General features: G+C 34.5%; 1 protein-coding gene across 1 annotated transcript; it reads left to right on the top strand.

The window, feature by feature from the left end:
• Nucleotides 1-2,575: 2,575 nt before the first annotated feature.
• LOC125652208 (hookworm platelet inhibitor 1-like) lies at nt 2,576-19,390 on the top strand. The gene is made up of 9 exons (XM_048881235.2): nt 2,576-3,272; nt 3,400-3,530; nt 8,986-9,195; nt 12,198-12,283; nt 12,407-12,492; nt 12,652-12,681; nt 12,876-12,977; nt 14,671-14,805; nt 16,737-19,390. The coding sequence occupies exons 1-9, from the start codon at nt 3,227-3,229 to the stop codon at nt 16,793-16,795; spliced, it is 885 nt and encodes a 294-aa protein (XP_048737192.1). The 5' UTR covers nt 2,576-3,226; the 3' UTR covers nt 16,796-19,390.
• Nucleotides 19,391-19,897: the final 507 nt, after the last annotated feature.

Here is a 19,897-nt window from a genome sequence, read left to right as displayed (position 1 = left end):
GATTTTCCTCTGTAGGCTTTCGTTAGAGTACGGTCTATACTGTTTCGAAGGGTCGTAATATCTTCGTTTCACCAAGTTTAGCAACGCTTTTCGGATCTTTTGTCCGTGTCAGTAAGGGACAGAATGTGATGTTATTCCTATAACTGTACTTTCTCACCTTCCTTAAGTCCTCACTACAGCTGAGCAGTAGTATCTCGCTTTTGATCCCTTCGTTTCCTGGCAGTCGCTATTTTACCGGAAGTAACGAAGGCTAACCAAATCATAAAATCACGTGATCACGGTGTATAAAATCTAGAGTAAACACGCGTTCCGGTGTTATAGGGCCAGACTTCCCCCTATAGTGAGACTTCCCCCGCGGAAGTCTGGCTCTAGGGTGAGCCTCCCCCCTGCGGAAGTTTGGCTCTAGAGTAAACCTTACCTCCAGGGGGAAGACTCACTCTAGAGCCATAACACCCTCTTGAAGTCTCGCTCTAGAGGGATACCCCCGCTTTCATCCCCCGTGCGCAAACTATGAAATAAATTTTAGTATATCGGACAGGGAATACCTCTCTCTCTCTCTCTCTCTCTTTCTCTCTCTCTCTCTCTCTCTCTCTCTCTCTCTCTCTCTCTCTCTCTCTCTCTCTCTCTCCGGCTTCGGCCGATTCTAGCAATTAATGTGCACTTAGGTGACACTGTTGTTTGCTTCAAATAAGTGATTTGACTACATTTTTTAAAGAATATCAAAATTATTTTTCACAACCAAACAGAACTTGTTAAAAATTGTCTTCATAATTGTTAATGAAATATTGCTGATTCCGAATGTACTTGTGCATGCGCAACCCCACCCCTGTAAAGGTCGCGACATCAAGCTCTGGTGCAAATGGAACATTGATCGACCTTATCCGGCAAGTCGAGAACAAGCGAGAGAAAAAAAGAGCGATGTAAATTCCGAAAACGTACATTTATGCGTGCGCAAGCTGACTCCCCCCCCCCCCCACCCCCCACACACACACCCCATAGCATTAAGTTTAACCTCGCTATACTGCGTAGACCTCAGGGTTCACGCAACAATAAAAACATGTTCTTCATGGTTTGTGAAAAACAGGTTTAGTGTTCTTGATATTAAAAAAAAATAATGTTATGGAGTATAATTCATTCATTTGGACATAGTCACATGGTAACATATTCACAACTGAATCGATACGCAAGAGCTTGTTCTGCGTATGGTCAGTTTTTAAATCGAGGCAAGCTACTGACAAACAAGTTGATGGTACAGGGGTTTCAACAGCCTCGATTGAAATTAGCATTTCGCAAATTCTATGGTCGTTATAACGATCTAGTTTGCCAATACAACCTATCATTCGATCAAATGCTGTCTGACGCGTTTCATACCGATTGTTAGGTCGTTCTTGGCACACTGATTTTGAGTACGGATAATTCCGTTTACCTAATCAGGATATAGGGTTCACGGCGGGTGTGACCGGCCGACAGGGGATGCTTACTCCTCCTAAGCACCTGATCCCACATCTGGTGTGTCCAGGGGTCCGTGTTTGCCCAACTATCTATTTATTGATCACTGTTCGTTATCTTCACCTTTCATCAGCAATGCTCAACAAAGAAGGCACTGTAATGAAGGTGAAGATAACGAGCAGTGATTAATCTAATAACTCCCATAATATATTGTTGTTCATCTTGTTGAAATGGACATCATTTGTGAAGTTGCACTGATCTTTTGATATGAAAAACGACATTCAAGCCTGTGAGTATCAAGAATTTTTTTGCCAGCTTTATATCACTGGATTAAGGTATGAAACTCAAACGTTATTATCTAGACGATCCAGTGGTATTACCTGTTGGATCTGACCTTCAAAGTCCAGATTAAATACAAGGATGATTCTTAACTATGAGGTTAAAGGTCAAAGCTACACATATTTCATAATCATTAGGCTTATACATGTATATCAATTACGCTATAGCTTATAATGATATGTGTGCATGTTTTAAGATAAATTTGTTTTAAAACATATTTCATTTCAACCTAGAATATTAAGTTTCTGTTAGAAACACATGTCTGTGGTTAAGTATTGTAGTCTCTGAGGTTTTTTTTAAAGACAGCAACTTGTGTTTCTGAATTCCAATCTGATTTAACTTCAATTTTAATGACATCAGCATTTGCTCCGTATTATCAATTTGAAAAATGAATTCAACAATTTTTTCAGCTCTTATATATGTATCTGAGGCTAAAATTTCAATTATAAAATAAAAACTGGAAGATTTAAAAGTGCGATTTATGATATAATTTCCTAATCAAAAACTGATTATTTCTGGATGTAGGATTTTTATTAATGAAAGTCATCAGAAGTACTGGGTAAACTTTGCATAATGATTACATTGTTGACAAACAGTTATCTTGTCTTCAGACGACTAATTGGAAAAAAAAGTTGTTTATTTGTCCGAATTTTTAAGATCTGATGACATAAATATGCAATTAAATGTGGTTAGCTTTCCGTCCAACCCACATTTACACGGCTTTATATTTATCAAATTAAAAACTTTTACAAACATCTCAATGCATCATACTTTCTTCAAGCAATTTGTGGCTATTAAGACATGAGATACATTAATATTTTGTATATCGCGTCCAAATGAATCTATTCTAATATCGTACGAGAATGACACAATGGAGATTTAAGTCTGTATGTATTGTTATAAAACTCAATTAAGAGAGTCACCTCTATACGGAGACAGGTGATGGAAATGTGCTTTATACAGATGAAATCGATATAAAATCTGTGTTAGACGTGCGATAGTCAAAGAACGTAACAGCGCAACAAACTCATTGGACATGTTGTCTGTCAGTCAAATTTTGCGGCCATATATTATGAATGGACATCTTTTTCGCATACGTTTTTCATTGACGATATAAAACAATGCATATTCTGTTATGTGAATGAAATTTATTTACTCTATGGAGAAGGCTATTTGAACATTTGGTGGCTTGATATTTACAGTGGTATAATTTTATCGTACCGATGTTACCATTGCCACGAAAATTAAATGTTTCAAGGTCATAATTATCAATAGCACGGGGATTTTAATTGGCAATTGCCGAGTTGAATACCTTCTGAAGTTCGATTGGTAAAGACGAGACGAAAGTTTTTATAAAAGAACTTTTGATCATTTTATGGAAGCATACCGTTTTAGGACAACGGACGGGTCAGTCGACCGGCGATAAAATCAATCAACGATGATTCAAAATCGAATCTACTGCATATTATTTATCAACATTATAGGTATAGATATACTTTCCAGTAAATGTGATCTTAAAAAATAGCTTTCATGACGTATTTTTCATTTCAAAAGATATAAGATGATTGTTTAAATCAAGATTGAATTGCAATGGCTTGCTTCTTTTTTCAGTTGTGACACAGCTGAAAGCATCTCGGCTACGATTTCGACAAAAAGAAGAAATTCTACACGAACACAACCGACACCGGCGGAATCTTGCTGGCGGGTTGTATGGTACAAGGGTATCTAACATGCGAAAACTGGTAGGCTATAGCTAATAATTTCTTAGAAGAAACTTTTTTTTTTCTCATGTTTATGGGAAATTTCTAGACTATAGATACGGGAAATTTGATATACAAAACAAATAATAATGAACCTAAGGTACAGAATCACCAGGGGGAGGGGGGCTTTATCATCCCCTTTTTCTTTGAAGATATATAAACATACCAAAGAAAATTATACTGGATGGAAATTGGAAGATATCTGAACGATAAGATTTTGATATTGAAAACTTTTAAATTTACAATTTACTTTATAATTAATTAGTGAAAATTGCCGTTATATTTAAAATTCACAGGGGAAAAAATGAGTCTCTCTTGAGACTCGGAACTCACTCTACAAATTGCCAGCCTTTCATGTTCACCCCACTGTGCTAACCCTTTACATGACAAATTCCAAAAAGGACAATGATATATCACTGATACTTATGCATTTGTTCTTTTTGTTATTGAAAGAAATCATCCATTATAACACCCCTTAAATTAAGAACACAGCAAAAGCTAATCTTCTTTAATAACGTACACTTTAGATAAGAAAAATCCATAATTGTTTAGTTCGCCATCACGACGTTCTTCGACAGCTGCAATTTTTCGAAATAGCTAGGGTGTTATTTTTTTTCCCATAACAACGACACCCTGGATATTTGGTACGCTAGAAAGGTGTATTTAGGGAAGTGTTACGATACTGGTAAACCCTGTTCTTTTTTAAGATTTTACGTGTAAATAGCCACATCATGATATCCTTATATGTGATCTAAAAATTATGATACTTTATGTAAAAACCTTGTGATTTGTATAGAATTATGTATATTGTTTTCAATATTCAACTCTCGTTAGCTTGATGATATTTACAGCTAGCTTCATTCCACCTTTTGTAATTCAATTGTTACTGTCTGAAAACGTTGGTTTTTTTTTTATTTCAAAAACATCCAGCGTTTTGGAAAGCATAATTAATTTTGTTTCCATTGATTTATTTTTCAGATATATAATAAAAATGTTAATCTTGTTCTCATTTTCTACGGAAAGCAAAATTATATGAATATAGGTACTTTTTCATCAAAACATTAAAAAAAAATTCGGGCAAATAACTTATAATAGAAAGCTGCGACTACACCGTTCATAAAAAAGAGAAATAGGTGGTTAAATAAATGAAAGTCATTTAAGGGGTACCAAATTACCCTCGTGCATGCCTGGTAATACAGTTTGCTAATTGTGAAATAAAAAATTTCTGAGACCTAGGTGACTTTTCAGCAATCGTTTTATTTTCTGATGTATGCATTAACCTTCACATTGATTGTTTAAAATCATATTATGTATTTCTTTTTATAAACGTGGGGGCAGCAAATATACATGGTTTAAGTACTTCATGTTAGGATGTCTGTGATCCTTTGTTATCTAGTACCTTTAGGCATTTTAAAAATCAATCCCAATTCAAATCTGAAAATTGAATCCGATTTGTTTATTCAAAGCTATTGGATTGACCTTTGTGAATTATTCTCCTAAAAACGAAAACATTAAACAGAAAGTTAAGGAGTGATTCGATTTTCAATTTGGACCATTATATCATTTGTCTAAAGACTGTTTAAACTTATATGTACATATTTATATTTTTGTTACATTTCAAAAGAGTACTCAGTACATATTTAGACCACAGTACTATTACACAAAGTCATTCGGATTGTTTTTGCTTTTTTTTTTTTAAATTCTCCCAGACAAGAAAAGATTGAAGCCTGATTTTGATTTCCATTCTGCACCAGTGCATCTCTTGCCAAAATGACATTTAAAACTGACATGCGCCTATCTATAGTTATGTTACACATCAAGAGATTAACAAGTACACATTTAGACCACAAAACTATTATATATGAATTCAATCCGATTGCTTCCGCAAAGAAAACCAATTAAATATTTTCAAATGATGATTGATTAATGCTGTGTTTTCGTCTTTTCCACTCCCAAATTTCCATGTTATCAAAAGTAGAACATGGTATAACTGTCATGTGACCTGGGGGCTTTAAAGCTAGAAAGGAAACGACTACAAAATTAGGACGTATCATTTTGTATTAAAAGCCCACAACAAGACACAAGTATGTTTAAGATATTTATTGTGAATTACTAATGATATTCTACTTCAACTCTAATTCTAATTCAAGCAAGTACTCGTTGAGAAGATGACACGTGTATTGAGTTGATTACTACTAATGTATGTATTTTTCATATTCTCATGCCGTCCAGTTGGGACTTTTCCGTCTTGTCAGATATCATAGGATGGGACGATGTGGTTAACAACAACTAATTTTATTGTTAAAAGTCAAAGAAAGAACACCAACTGATCAACATGATTTTTGTTCGTGAATTGCAGAAAAAATGTCCTTTAAAAAACTAGTAAAGGCGCCCACCTGGCTCTGTGAGCATGAGGTGAATAAACTTGAGTCTACACTACAAGAGGATGCTTGCATATTTTAATATTCAATATGTAATTCATATCCTTGTGGTTCTGTAGAAAATTATTTTTGAATTTTTTTCTGTATTCCAATGTAAAACTGAACTCCTTTTGTGAACCAATCCTGAGCCCATTACGTCAATCTGCGAGTTCATTACGTCACCATGCGAATTTATCATGTCAACATGCGAGTTCATTACGTCACCATGCGAATTTATCATGTCAACATGCGAGTTCATTACGTCACCATGCGAATTTATCATGTCAACATGCGAGTTCATTATGTGAACATGCGGGTTCATTATATCAATGTTTGAGTTCATCATGTCAACATCTGAGTTCAGCATGTCAATATGCGAATTCATTATACGTTAATATGCGAGTTCATTATGTGAATGTGTGGGTTCGTTATGTTAATTAATGTTTGGCTTATCTATGTTGGTAATTACGATTTCCGAAGCTTCTACATGACATGCAACATATGTCCGAATTTATATTAAGCAGCAAAGTCTATACGAATACCGTTAACTTGTGTGTTGATTAGCTGTGTGTCTATTAAGCGGAACCTGTACCGGTCCAAATTTGAAGGGTGTGGAAATCCGGAAAAGTGCTGGAAATCATAAAACTCCTCTGTGTCGCGTATAGTTAGGCTCTATAAAATTAGATAAAATAAAAGCAGAACTTTATAATCTTAATGACGGATAGGACGCAACTTACCATTCCAAATATGTTATGATATCCTTCCCTGGGGTCCAGCGCAGGCGTCACAATTTCTGTTTTTGGCCATAACATACGCTATATGGCTGTGGAAAGGATATTGGAAATTTTTAAAACATTCTTGTCAAGAGTCACATGGTCACCCTAACTCATTTATCTGCAAACCTTCCCAATTCGTGCAAACCTTCCCAGGTCTTTATTTTCAAATCAGATTATGGACTCTGGGGTTAGGTTGGAGTTAGAATCGGGGATCAAATTTTACATGATACATGAATATAGACAGAAAAATATTTTAAAAACTATTCTTCTCCGTCTTCTGGAACAGCATTGTTATAAATGCATTCATTGTGGCAACGCACTTTTAAAAAAAAAAAATACGCACTTTGAAATGTTTTTTTTTTCTTCAAAGTGCGTTAAATTTGGAACCAAGTCAACGCACTTTGAAAAAAAAAATTCAAAGTGCGTTGTAAGAGACGCTTAACCCACTTTGAAAAAATATACATAAAAAACAAAAATTCTGGAACTTCGATTTTAATTAGTAGCAGGAATAATTTAAAAGTGTTGTATTTCTTTCTCGAAATGAGAGGACTTGATCTACCGTTGTCGGAAACGGGGAAGGGAAAACCAAAGATACATGCCAATCTTCATGATTTTTTACTGATAAATCATTCAATTGATCGCATGTAGACGAGCCCCTACCCCAATTCAATCAAAAGTTGATTTTAGATCCGCTCGCATACTCGCTACACTAGCATCTAGAGAGTCTCGTCAGAGGTCAAATTCGAAATGGTGACCATCTCAAAGGATCCCAATTTTAGCAAATACATGCAAGGTTGTTCAAAAATATTGTTTTCGGGGAGGACCATTCTGTACTCAGCAAAGGTTTGTCGGTAATTTGAGCCTGGTAAAGCCAAGGGGAGACAAATAAGCTCCAGACAAGGATTTTATGCAAAGAAGTTAGTTCGCCTTTGACCCTTGATCTAGAAAATTGGTTTATGGACACTGCTCATCCTCCACCCATGGACACTCCAGGTCCCAAATTTAACGTTCTTTGAATTTTTTTTTTTCAAAGTGCGTAATTTTTCAAAGTGTGTTGTAAGAATGCATCCGTACGTTGTGTGGATTCAATTTCAGTTAAGTCACAGTCCTGTGGGGCTAGTGTAGGGTCATGATATGAAGGTCAAATTTTTCGTGGGAATATTAAAAGCAGATAAAAAAATCTTTTAAAGTTAAGGTGACTCAGGCGAGCATTGTGATCCGTAGGCCTCTTGTTTATTGGTGTGGGGAATATACTAGTCTGTAAAAATATAAAATATTTATAAATCTATTTCTCTGAGGGTTTTTTTTTTTGGTCATTTAAATCTAGAGGTATATTTGGTACAATAGATGCGGTGTTGTTGTGTGTTTTTTGTTTTGTTTTTTGAGCGACAAACTAATAAACATTAACTGATGAAATTTTCTATTGTGGTAAAATTAATTTGAATAATTTGGTACTCTTGATTCTGGAAATGTATTAAAATATATAAATTAAAGTGCATATAATAGGCCATTAAGAATCCCGACATAAAAGGCGAGAAAACGTGAAATAGATTTTTATTTATCCTTCATTAATTATTCACAGAGGTTTTGTTGACATTGTTTCTTGCTGCTATTGTTAATGGTTGTCAAGGACCCCATTCCCAAAGTTCATATTCGTCATTTTAAAACTTGTTAAAAGAACAAAACAATCCGTAAAGACCTTGTATGGGAACTGACAAAGCTTTGAAAAGATTTTTGCATAATTATATAATTAACATATATAAATAATGAGAATAAAACATATGAATGAAAATATCAAGCCCATTTTCTAAGATGATGTAATTAGCACACTTTATTATACAAATTCCATTTGAGAGACTTTGAATGATATAAGTCAGGAAAATACATATATTTAGCCTCTATCAATTATAACTAAACGCTTGATTACACCTATACATTTACATGTACAGGTTATATGCACATATAATTCTATCTCGCACACACACGCGCGCGCGCACGCACACCCATACATACACCACACACACAGAGTTTCTTTCGTTTCATAAAATTTGAATGATTTTCTTTGCATGATGTATTTACTGTTTCTATAAGTTCATCGATTACGGTTTTACGCCGTTTTGGCAATATTTCAGCCATTTTACAGCGGGTTTCCATATAATATATATAGCCTATATTTTATGACATGGAAAGTTATTTCTGTATTTTAAAAGAAATTAACCAAAATTTTTTATTTTATTTTAGATTTGGAGTAATTCTCTACAAAGCCATGCATCTGAGATTTTACAGTGTAGTACAGAAAATTCAGACTTATTTCAGAACAGTTTCACTGTGAATATTGGACAAGGTTCCTCCTTCGGAAACGTAATAAACAAGTGGTTTCGAGAAATTCAATATTTATTTCCATATGAAGCGTCATGCTTGGAATTTTCCAAATGTAACAATATTCTAACGGTAAGTCTAAATCTAATGGACTTAAACCTTCTTCATTGCTAGATGTAATTATTATGTAAATCAGTAAAGCTGGCGAAATTCAATAGAAAAGAATTCATAAGAAAATTTTCCATGATTTAAAACCGTAATTTTTCTCCAATTCAAACTCAATTTCTATATTGTTTGAGCCAAATTCCACCTACCCAAACCTTCCTAAAATTACTTTATTTTATTTTGATCTAGGTTGTATTGAAAAAGAAATTATTTTACTTGTGATTCATTGAAAGGAAAAAAGTAATATGCCGTCATAAATGTTAGAGTTTACCAGATTTGTAAAAATAAAAATTGATGAAAAGCATGATTTTCTTTTCCAAAAATTTAAAGTGACATGGAGGAAGATTTTCATATTGTTAGATGTACGTACTCATCATAACTTAGTGGTTAGAACTTTCGCTTCGAAACCGGGAGGTGGTGAGTTCGAGCCCCGGTCTTGTGCCATGGCCGCGTAAGCACAGGTACAATAAAACGCATTGAAGTGCTAACATTTTCATATGTTTGGAATGTTAAGAGCTTTCTATTGGACGTTTGATGTTAAGAAATGACAAGCCCATTTTCACAGAACTATAAGTAAACAACATTCAGATATACCTGTTATATCACCAAAGACCACGTGAAATTTTATGAACATTCAGTATGTACACATGTATCTCACTGGCGTAATTACAGTAATACAGGGGTGGGGGTCTCAAGTCCCCTTTAATGTGTAGGTAAACGTATCGTTTCGCCCACCCCTACTCATTTTGGTCTAAACAGTAAGTAAGGGGTGTTAGATATGAAACAGTTCTTTGCATGTTAAAAAAATTCTCTACCAAGCAAATTAACATGACTTCTTCACGAGCTCTTCCCCATCCCGCGAGTAACGCCCGGTGGATGCTCGTATTGAACATTATGAACGACTAGTGACATTCACACTTCAAAGAATTTGCCGTGTTACAGTGTCTATCTTGCCCCGCTTTATTTACCCGGTGATATGTTGACGATTTCTTGTAAAATACTCAATTGAAGATGGCGGAACTGGGTACTAACTCATCGCGGACGATTGAAAAACATCGGATTGAAATTCTGTGTGCTGTTTCTACATTGATTTAGATTCCACTGAGTTTCATCCTCATTTTGTACATAAATGAATACTTTTACAGATGTATTTTTATTAAGAATATGAAAGGGACTATGCAAAGGAGACAGTTTAATCAAGGATAATATGTTTATGTAAAAGTGGATTGAAAATCAACTTACAAATAGGAGTCAGTGATGAGTTTGTATCCGCCTATTGCATCTGCCTGTAACCAAGCGTTTGACTAATCAAAGTATTACAAAAATTCTAATTACAAATTAAGTCAGGTAGTGATTAGCAAAACTAAGAATTCTTATTCATTTAACTATCTGTTATAATAAAAACAGAAGAAATTTTCCAAGTATTTTACATGAAATTCTATATTCTTTCAGAAACACCTCAAATATCAGATACACGCAAAATATCAAATATTCTATTACAGTTTTCTTTTTTTAACGGGCAGATCATTTTCTTCTTCTTCTTCGGCACGTGTTGCTGTGTGTAAAACTTGCAATAACGCGTGCATTTCAGAAAGCGATATCAGAGGGTTTTACCGTAACACCGGATATCTCAACGATACTTAACAATTCTGTATGCGCAGTGTTATATATATTTTTGCATGAAAATGTCTATACATATAAATACATTTACGTAAAAACTAGTCTTCTTTTCATTGTGTTTATTCATACTCTTTTCGAACATATTCCTTATCAGCAAATCTCACGTGCCACCTGCAGTTTGTTTTGGTGGGCGTGTCTTAAGAAGAACTGTTAGTATCAATCGGAAAAAATGACACATTAGTCAGCGCTCCAAGCGTTTCATACGATAGAAAAAATTTACCACTTCAGTGCGTTTGATTGTAATGATTGCTCCTTCGCCAAACGCTCGGCCTATAAATGTGAGAGTCACGGGTCTTTTGGATATGAACTTGAAAATGGAAGTCCCGCGGCGCGACAGGCGTTGGCACGATAAAGAACCCTCACCGCTACGGACCTGAGCACAAAGCATAGGTCCAAATTTGTGGTACTTCACCTAAAGCTGGTGACATCTCAACAAGAGTGAAAAATTCTCCAAGGGATGTAAAACAAAGATACGTCATAAGTAGAAAAAGTATTATTGAAATAGACCCATAGTTGTACCCACCTTTGAAGTATTTACTGTAGAATCATTCATTTTGGGATGCTTTTGTTTGTTTACTGTTTTCCGTCGTTCCCTTCGCGAAGTTTTCACTCATGCAGACGTCACCAGGTTTTAGGTGAAGTACCACACATTTTGACTTATGCATGTCACTCAGGGCCGCAGTAGTGAAAGTTCTTTATCGTGTGAGCGCCGAGGTTTGACACGGAGCCGGGACGCACGAAGCGAACGCCCTAACCACTGGCCCCGAGACCGGTGGTAAAATCTGCGTGATTTAGGAAACTACACGTATTCGTAGGAGTTTGATTTCGTAATTTAAAAAAATACACCTACTCATAGGAGTTTGATTTCGTGGTTTGAGAACTACACGTATTTGTAAGAGTTTGATTTCGTGGGTTGAGAACCACGCGTATTTGTAAGAGTTGGATTTCGTGGTTCGAAAAACTACACATATTCAAAGGTGTTTGATTTCGTGGTTTGAGAGGTTATCACGAACCTTATTCTCCGAAGAAAACTGATGATTACAGTAGACCCCTTCCACTGTAGAACCTGCAAAGTACTCATTTCAGGTACATTGTATCTGGGTTCTCTTGTCCACCAATAAAAACTGGGCGCCAACATATAACTGAAAAATTGTTGAATGTGGCGGAAAACATCAATCAATCAATCAGTGTTATATACCTATGATACATCAAACCACCTTTACATTTCAGTTTTATATACCTAAGATACATTGAACCATCTTATACATTTCAGTGTCATATATTTACAGATAATAAATGCAGAGCATCACTCCATTGGTTGTTCGTTTAAAAGATGCAGTGGTAAAATTAAACTACTGTGCATGTACGAGGGAGGGTAAGTGCACTAGTTAACGTTTATCACTATCATCATTTGATGTTACTGAATAGCACTGAACTCTACTGATTAATATATGCAAGTGGAGATAAGTAAATTAAAATACCGGGTACCGATTTTCAGCGCTGAATACCCACCAGTATACAAACCTGGCATTCCATGTACAAAATGTTCCGACGACGCAGCATTCTGCGATAATGGACTATGTGGTAAAATCTCTTTCTTTATTTCTCTCTCTCTCTGCTTGCTTATCTTTAGGTTTGACTTATGTATAAATGTCCATTTTCTGACTTATCTTATGCTTAACGTAGTAAAATGCCTATTCTGTGAATGATTATGTGAGCTATATTCTGACTTTTTTTTCACAGTTGCGTGTAACCCTGCGGCAGAAAAATGTGGTAAGAACCATAATCAAAATGAAAAGCAAAGAAGATTCAAAAGGAAATTCCTTATGTCCATTAAGTAATAAATACACATGACCATTTCTCTTTTTTTTTTTTTTTTTGATAACTTTGAAAATCTGACGTAATGTATTATCCACGTTTGGCTGTTTTATATTGCAAGTAAGCTGTTTACGATTGAAACTTTTCAGACTGCAGAAAAACGTGTGGAAAATCCCTTATAGGCTTAGGAACCTTGGACAACGATACGTGCACGTGTGCATGTAGATACGGAGCGGGGCCAAATTGTGACGGTAATTCACATAAAACTCTAATGCTGATACTGCCAACCAACTTTTACTTGCAAAGATTTTATTTCGCAATTTACCATTGATAAACAGGTTCGCGGCGACTAATTTTCGCGACTGACATTATCTTAAACATACAATAGACATTAAAAGATTGGTTCACGACAAGAAATATTCGCAATGATGAGGTTCTCGCAAACCTCGCAAAAATTTCTCGCACGTGAATAAAAGTTGGTTTACAGTGATAATAGAATTTTTTTTTGTTTTAATAGATGTACTTTGCAAATTTAGAGTATCATAGATACATAATTTTGAATCATATTTTGTGATTAGAAAGATTTCTATCTAACGAGTCACGAGTTGAATAATTCTATTTCTGATCCTTATCAAAAAAAAAATATGGGCACATATATTTATCTGTTTCTATCTACTCGTAAGATTTAAGTCTTTGGTGCTGTTGTTGAAGTCGACGCTGCAATTTACCGGTACACGTAATGCATGTACACTGTATATTGCTTTCTAGTAGTAAATAGGGTTAGTGAATTGAAAGAAAATTCAAAAATGAGAACATTTCTGAGGACGTCCAACTGTTGTGCTGCATCTAGTACAATCTTAACCTTAAAAAAAGACAACAACCAAAAGAAAAAAAAAAAAAAAAAAAAAACCCCCAGAGAAGTTCCGCCGACCTCTATCACGCTTCTTTTAGTCCAATCTTCACCTCAACATAGAAAAACGATAAAAGTACCGTTTTCCTAGTTTTGATGCAGTTAAAAAAAGCATCAAATCTGGGTCACTGTTTTCTCAAATAAATATGTGGGGTAAATAATCGTGCATATGCAACACAAAACAACACATCCGTATAACATTCATATCTGCATTGTAATTGCTTATAAAGGACTTTGGCCCCTATTTTTAATATTACTTACTATCAAAATTCGAATACCCACGATTCAGATTGCAGGAATGTAGTAAATTGAGCATTGCCGACTGATCAGACTCTGCTCGTAGACTACAGAAAAAAATACTTGTGTGATTAATTAACAGAATTAATATATATTTCAATTGATATGTTCTTTTTCGATTAATGAGCTTAAACGCGATCTAGATCCTGCGATGAATATAAACACGTAACAATATAAAAATTCATTTCTTTGACACTTGTCGATCAAACGTTACAAAATTCAAAGTTGGTCTATAGTTCGCCCCACTTAAACTACACTGCAAGTTTTAAAAAAGTCTGCTTTACGACATCGACGCTTACAATTACAGACAACCGATAAATGTTGATCAGGAAGTTCACATGGCCCATGTAAACTAAAAATGAAAAGTTAGAAGTTACTCCTAAATTATGCTTTTACTTCGTTTCCTGGTTTTTTTTAGGGTGATTCCGGCTATCACGTTCATGATAGCATTATTACGCATAAGAAAAGTGTATAAAGTAATAAAGAGAAACTGCATTTCGTTGTAATGATTTTAAATTAATGAAAGGTGAAGATAACGAACAGTGATTAATCTCATAACTCCCATAAGAAATAGAAGAATATCTAATCAAAACTGACCAAGTTCTTTAAAAACCGTCTTATTTCTTTTTATGAGAAACATATGATGACTATATACGACCTAGGAATACAAAGGGAATTTAGATATCATATTACTTGTTATCACTGGATTTGAACTAGTTTCTTTGTTTTCCTGATAGAGGAATGCAAGAACCAAAATATGTATGAAGACTGGGATATATGCCAAGAGCTGACGGACGAAAATTGTAACTCACCATATCAGGAGGAGAGGGAAATGTTCAGAGAATTTTGTCCCCAGCGATGTGGAGTGTGTGGTAAGTGTTGTAGGAGGCGGTGATTGCACATCAATGTGTGGCACGTGTAGAACCAGAAGGTGATTACATGTCAAGTCGATGTCGGTGACATACGAAAAAGTATTTCTAAACGAATGCATGATGGTAAATGTATGTAATATTTACGGAATGTAGTTAATATATAACTATATCTCACGGATATTATCATTGTTTTCTGTTCCGGATAAAATTATCATTTTAGGACCCGGATATTATCATCTTAATTTTTAGATATTATCATCTTATTAGGTCCCGGATGTCATCATCTTTTTAGGACCCTGATATTATAATCTTTTTCTGTCCCGGATCTCATCATCTTTTTGGTCAAACTACTAGATCCCCTTTACTATCTACTAAATAATAAAATTTGATAGAACCTATTCAAACGGTTGCATAAGTATTTTCATCTATCTTTAAAATGTTTCCTGATAAAGCAAGTAAGAAAAAGAACTTTGGCATATTAGACGAAGAAAATCCCTCTCTATGTATGTGGGTTAATTAAGGACTGACTCTAATTTTGGGGTATATTATACGAAGCAGGTTATAAGAAAGCGTAAACTGACTCAAACCAGGTTATACTCGTATAATATGCCCCAAAATTAAAGTAATTCCCGAATAATATAAGTTTATTGCATTCTGGTTGTCAAAGGTGTGTGTCCCTATACCAAATTAGGTTATACAAAAATATCCTATGTTCCTTGATTTGAATTTGACCAATCAGAGACTAGAATACAAAAAGAATTGAGTTATAAAAGAATTAAAAAAGAAGTGATTAATAGAATATGCAAGGAGCGATTATCGATGTAATTTATTATTGATTTGAGTTTTCATGCTTCGTTACAGCATGCTCCAGAGTTGACTCCTAAACGGAAAACATACAAGAGATCCCTATTTCAAACATAAATGTATCTCCATCCTATAAAAGCATCAAACCAGATGAGAACTAAAACCAAATTTTAAATATTTTTTTTTTTTTTATCTCTTTCTAAAATGGAGGATTAGAGTTTAAAAAACCTATTTACGCGAATCCCTGCAGTGGACTGTTTAAATAGGAATTGCGAGAAAATATGATGTGATGTTCGAATCCTGCTCAAATCAAGATTTCGTTGATCTCATTGATATCATTCTATAAATTGCGTTGACGTAATCGGCAAAAACGTGCATGAGATCAAGATTCTCATTTCTGTGAAAGGCGAAGATAACGAACAGTGATCAATCTCATAACTCCTATAAGCAATACGTGTATATATACAGGGTGCATGTAAAGTCAATTCAGGCAAGACGCTGTCAATTGTGATATATTCTTTACAAATGGGTCAACACATACTGGTGATGCTTCTGAGCGTACCCTGTATGGTAATCGATAGGCCTTATTCATAGATGTCCTTTATCCTGACCGAAAAGTAATAGAAGTTTAAACTTCATTTATTCTGCGACGATTGACAAACAAGTTCTACAATGCAAGTTATATTTACATCTCTCATCGGCACGGTTACCGAGGGGGTCATTCCGGAAAAACTCATGTGCCAGAGTGGGCGAACGCCGTTTTAATAATGAGGAGTTATTTGTACTTTTATTTAGCACAAATAATCTAATCAAATAAAGATACCTTTTGGGTGGAATAAACTTGCGTAGTATTTACTTGAACTTTTAGGAAGGGGCATGTTTTACATGTTTATTTATAGTATCATTAGTATCAAGATATCTTGTAATTGTGTACAAGGTATCATAATATTTATAAGGTTTAGAGGCATTTAATACGAATCAAAATTATTGCACTATATATGCCTAATTTGTACCATCCAGACAATGATTCTTGCAAAGAAAAAAAAAAGAACAAATGAATTTCACTAGAGTTTATATTGTATTCGATATGAACACGACTTAAGAACAAAACATTTCTTTCTTTCTAGAAAAATATCCATCCAGCCAAATTCTCTCTGTTCTGAGAAGACAGAATAGAGTGCAATGACGGAAGTGGTTTTGGGAGGCATGTGCAATCGGATATCAATAGGACCATATTCCGGAATTTTTTAATTTCATCTCTGTCCAGTGTTTGGCTGTTGTGATCGACTGAACGTGTTTTCTTTTTAAGCGTACAAAATGTTTAATAAGCCCTGCAGCAACCACTAATAATATAATACAATCACTAATGATATGATATAATCACTAATAATACGCAGTTGGAGGTCAAATCATTTATAAGCACAATACCAGTGACAAATGCATTTGGGATTTACCCCCGAACTATACCTTCTTTTTTTTTTTATCAAAGTAAAACATTTCAAAATATATCAAACAAACATCGAACTTTTCTCCCAATTTCTGATCATTTAAGTTTTGTTAAATTATTCATTAGTGTGGATAAAAACTATTCACAAGGTATATCACGTCGCCATCTTGTTTTTCTTTTTTACCAGCTGCATGACCATCGCTTGCAATTTTCGGCGAAAAGATCGATATGATACATGTATAATGATAAGCCCCCTACCGTTCAGAGGCAACTCTGTCAAGGTCTTACTCTCGCATCGTTATGGTGAACGGGAAATAAAGTCCATTTATCGGCTATAATCAACCGTCAAACATCGTCTACTGCTTCTTAAAAGCAAAGAATCGGTGAAAGGGAGACGGAAGTTGATATAATTATGCAAATGAGAATACGCAACTTCCGAGATATCAGCTCTTCTGTGATAGAGGTACGTTCAGTGTTCTGTTGAACGCTTGGGTGGGTACAAGATGTATACATATAGTATAGACTAGCAATGTAACTACGGATAAAAGTAATGAAAGTGTAAAAAAAAAAAAAATCAGCCGTTCGTATACATTAAACTGACCATATCGAGAATGCTATTTGATTGAATTAGGCCATTAAATTAAATATGAAATTATTTATAATTTTTTATTTCCTCTTCTGCAAGAGTGATATTTTAATCAAAGAAAAATGGTGATTATCTATTTTTGTTTGAGGTATTTTATTATTGAATACTAATAAACTTACTAATATTGTGTGTCCCTGCAGTTAGGGTGGTTGCATGATGTCTGATAACAGGCCTTTAGGCAATATACGAAGGCAGCGATAAGCATTTGTACCCACCTCGTGTGGACGATAGTATGTTTTGTGTCTCACTGTGCGTAAGAGTTCCACAAAGGGAAAGAACTGTTGGGCAACTCGGAAATTGCGTATTCTCTTGCCGCTGTACCCTCTGACAATTGTGCAGAGATAAAAGGGGTAGCACTGAATGCAGGGCAATGTGCAGCCCTAATACAATTGTGTGGTATTAGGACAGACTGGCACGGGGGGTTCAGTAGAAAAGGTGCATCTTTCTTTTTGTAAAAAAGAGTGTTAGGAGGAAACAAAAGAACCAACAATAGTATGATATATTGTGAACTTGGCAGATTTCCACTTTACGTTAGAAGAAAACTGAGAATTTTTAAATTCTGGTTAAAAATTAAAACCACGAATAACTGTATTTTGAAAGATTGTTATGAAAATATGATTGCAAACAATGACAACTGGATTGTTAATGTGAAACATGATACATGTATGTCAATCATTGGTTTAGAATATCTGTTTGAAAAGTCGTGTGTGAATCAGCTTAAAGATTATAAAATAAAAGAATTCAGAATATTGAATATTTACAAACAAAATATAATGTCTCTTTCAAGTTCACCAAAAAGTGTTCTTTATCAACATTTAATACACAACTTTTGTTTACAATCATATCTCAAAAGATCAATCAACTTAAAAGGGAAAAATTATCATTAAATTCAGAACGTCTTCACATTCTTTGAATATTGAAAAAGGCAGGCATAACAATGTTTTAAGGACTGTGAGGCTTTGTAAATTATGTGATTATATTGATATAGGAGATGAGTTTCATTTTATCCTGAAATATCCATTTTACAACGATTTGAGAAAGAAATATATTAAGGGGTTTTATTACACAAAACCAAGTGTCTTTAAATTAGTTAAGCTCCTTAGTGTAGACAATACTAAAGAACTCTATAACTTGGGAAAATTCTTAGTACAATCTGTGAAAATACGAAGTTTAGCATTGTAAGTCAATAATGTAATTATAGTATTTTTTCTAATATGTGCATCTCATAATGTGATTACATGTATATTATTTTATATTTGTATTTTCTTCTCCTAGCTTCTCCTGTCCACTCACCTGTTGTTTATCTTATACAATTAGACATATTTTGTATATACATGTACATGTGCTAGATGTATTCCGATGAGTTGTATAACTCAAGGACAATAAAGAATTGAAAAGTAAATTATCGCAATGTAAAAACAACATTGGAAATGTTCATAGCACTCTTTTTTATTTTCTTATGCTTCGACTGAAAAATCTACAGACATTTGGCAGTATATATGTTACTGAACGTTTGAGAGTACACCCACGTGTGAGCGTGTGTGGGTTTTAATTCAGTATTGTGAACTTTTATTATAAATAGTACATGTGATATTTACTTTCAACTACTTTTAATAAAAGTGCATGAATAACAGAAGTTATCGTGTTTAACGTTGAAAAAAAATGAAATAAAGTTTACACAAATAGAATAGTGTTCAAGATCCATTGTCTCGCTATCTAACATATTTACTGCTACTTATAATATTTACTAGTTTTGATTTTATCGACCAATGAACAAAGGATATCCCACAATTATGTCAACCTCCGCCCCCTTTTATCGATATTTCGCATTTAAGAAGCAGTAAACGGTGTTTGACGGTTGATTATAGCCAATAAATGACCTTTATTTCCCGTTCACCATGACGATGCGAGAGTTGAAACATTGACAGAGTAACTTCTAAACGGTAGGGGTGTGATTGTCATGTTATATAGAATTTTTCGTCGAAAATTGCAATTGATGCAGCTGGTAAAAAAGAAAACCAAATACCCTGTGAATAGTTGGTTTATAGGAAGACATCTTTTTATTATACATGTAGATATTTAAAACGTCGAGTGCCTGTGCTTTGCGTCCGAGATAAGAAGCGAAAGTCAATGGTCTCTAAGATATTACCTTTAAAATGGGCATTGGTACAATAAAGAACTCTAACTATATTACG

Source organism: Ostrea edulis, chromosome 1, assembly GCF_947568905.1.
Source record: "Ostrea edulis chromosome 1, xbOstEdul1.1, whole genome shotgun sequence".
Lineage (NCBI taxonomy): Eukaryota > Metazoa > Mollusca > Bivalvia > Ostreida > Ostreidae > Ostrea > Ostrea edulis.
Note: the sequence above shows the minus strand (reverse complement) of the source record. Positions and strands in the feature narration are given on the sequence as shown.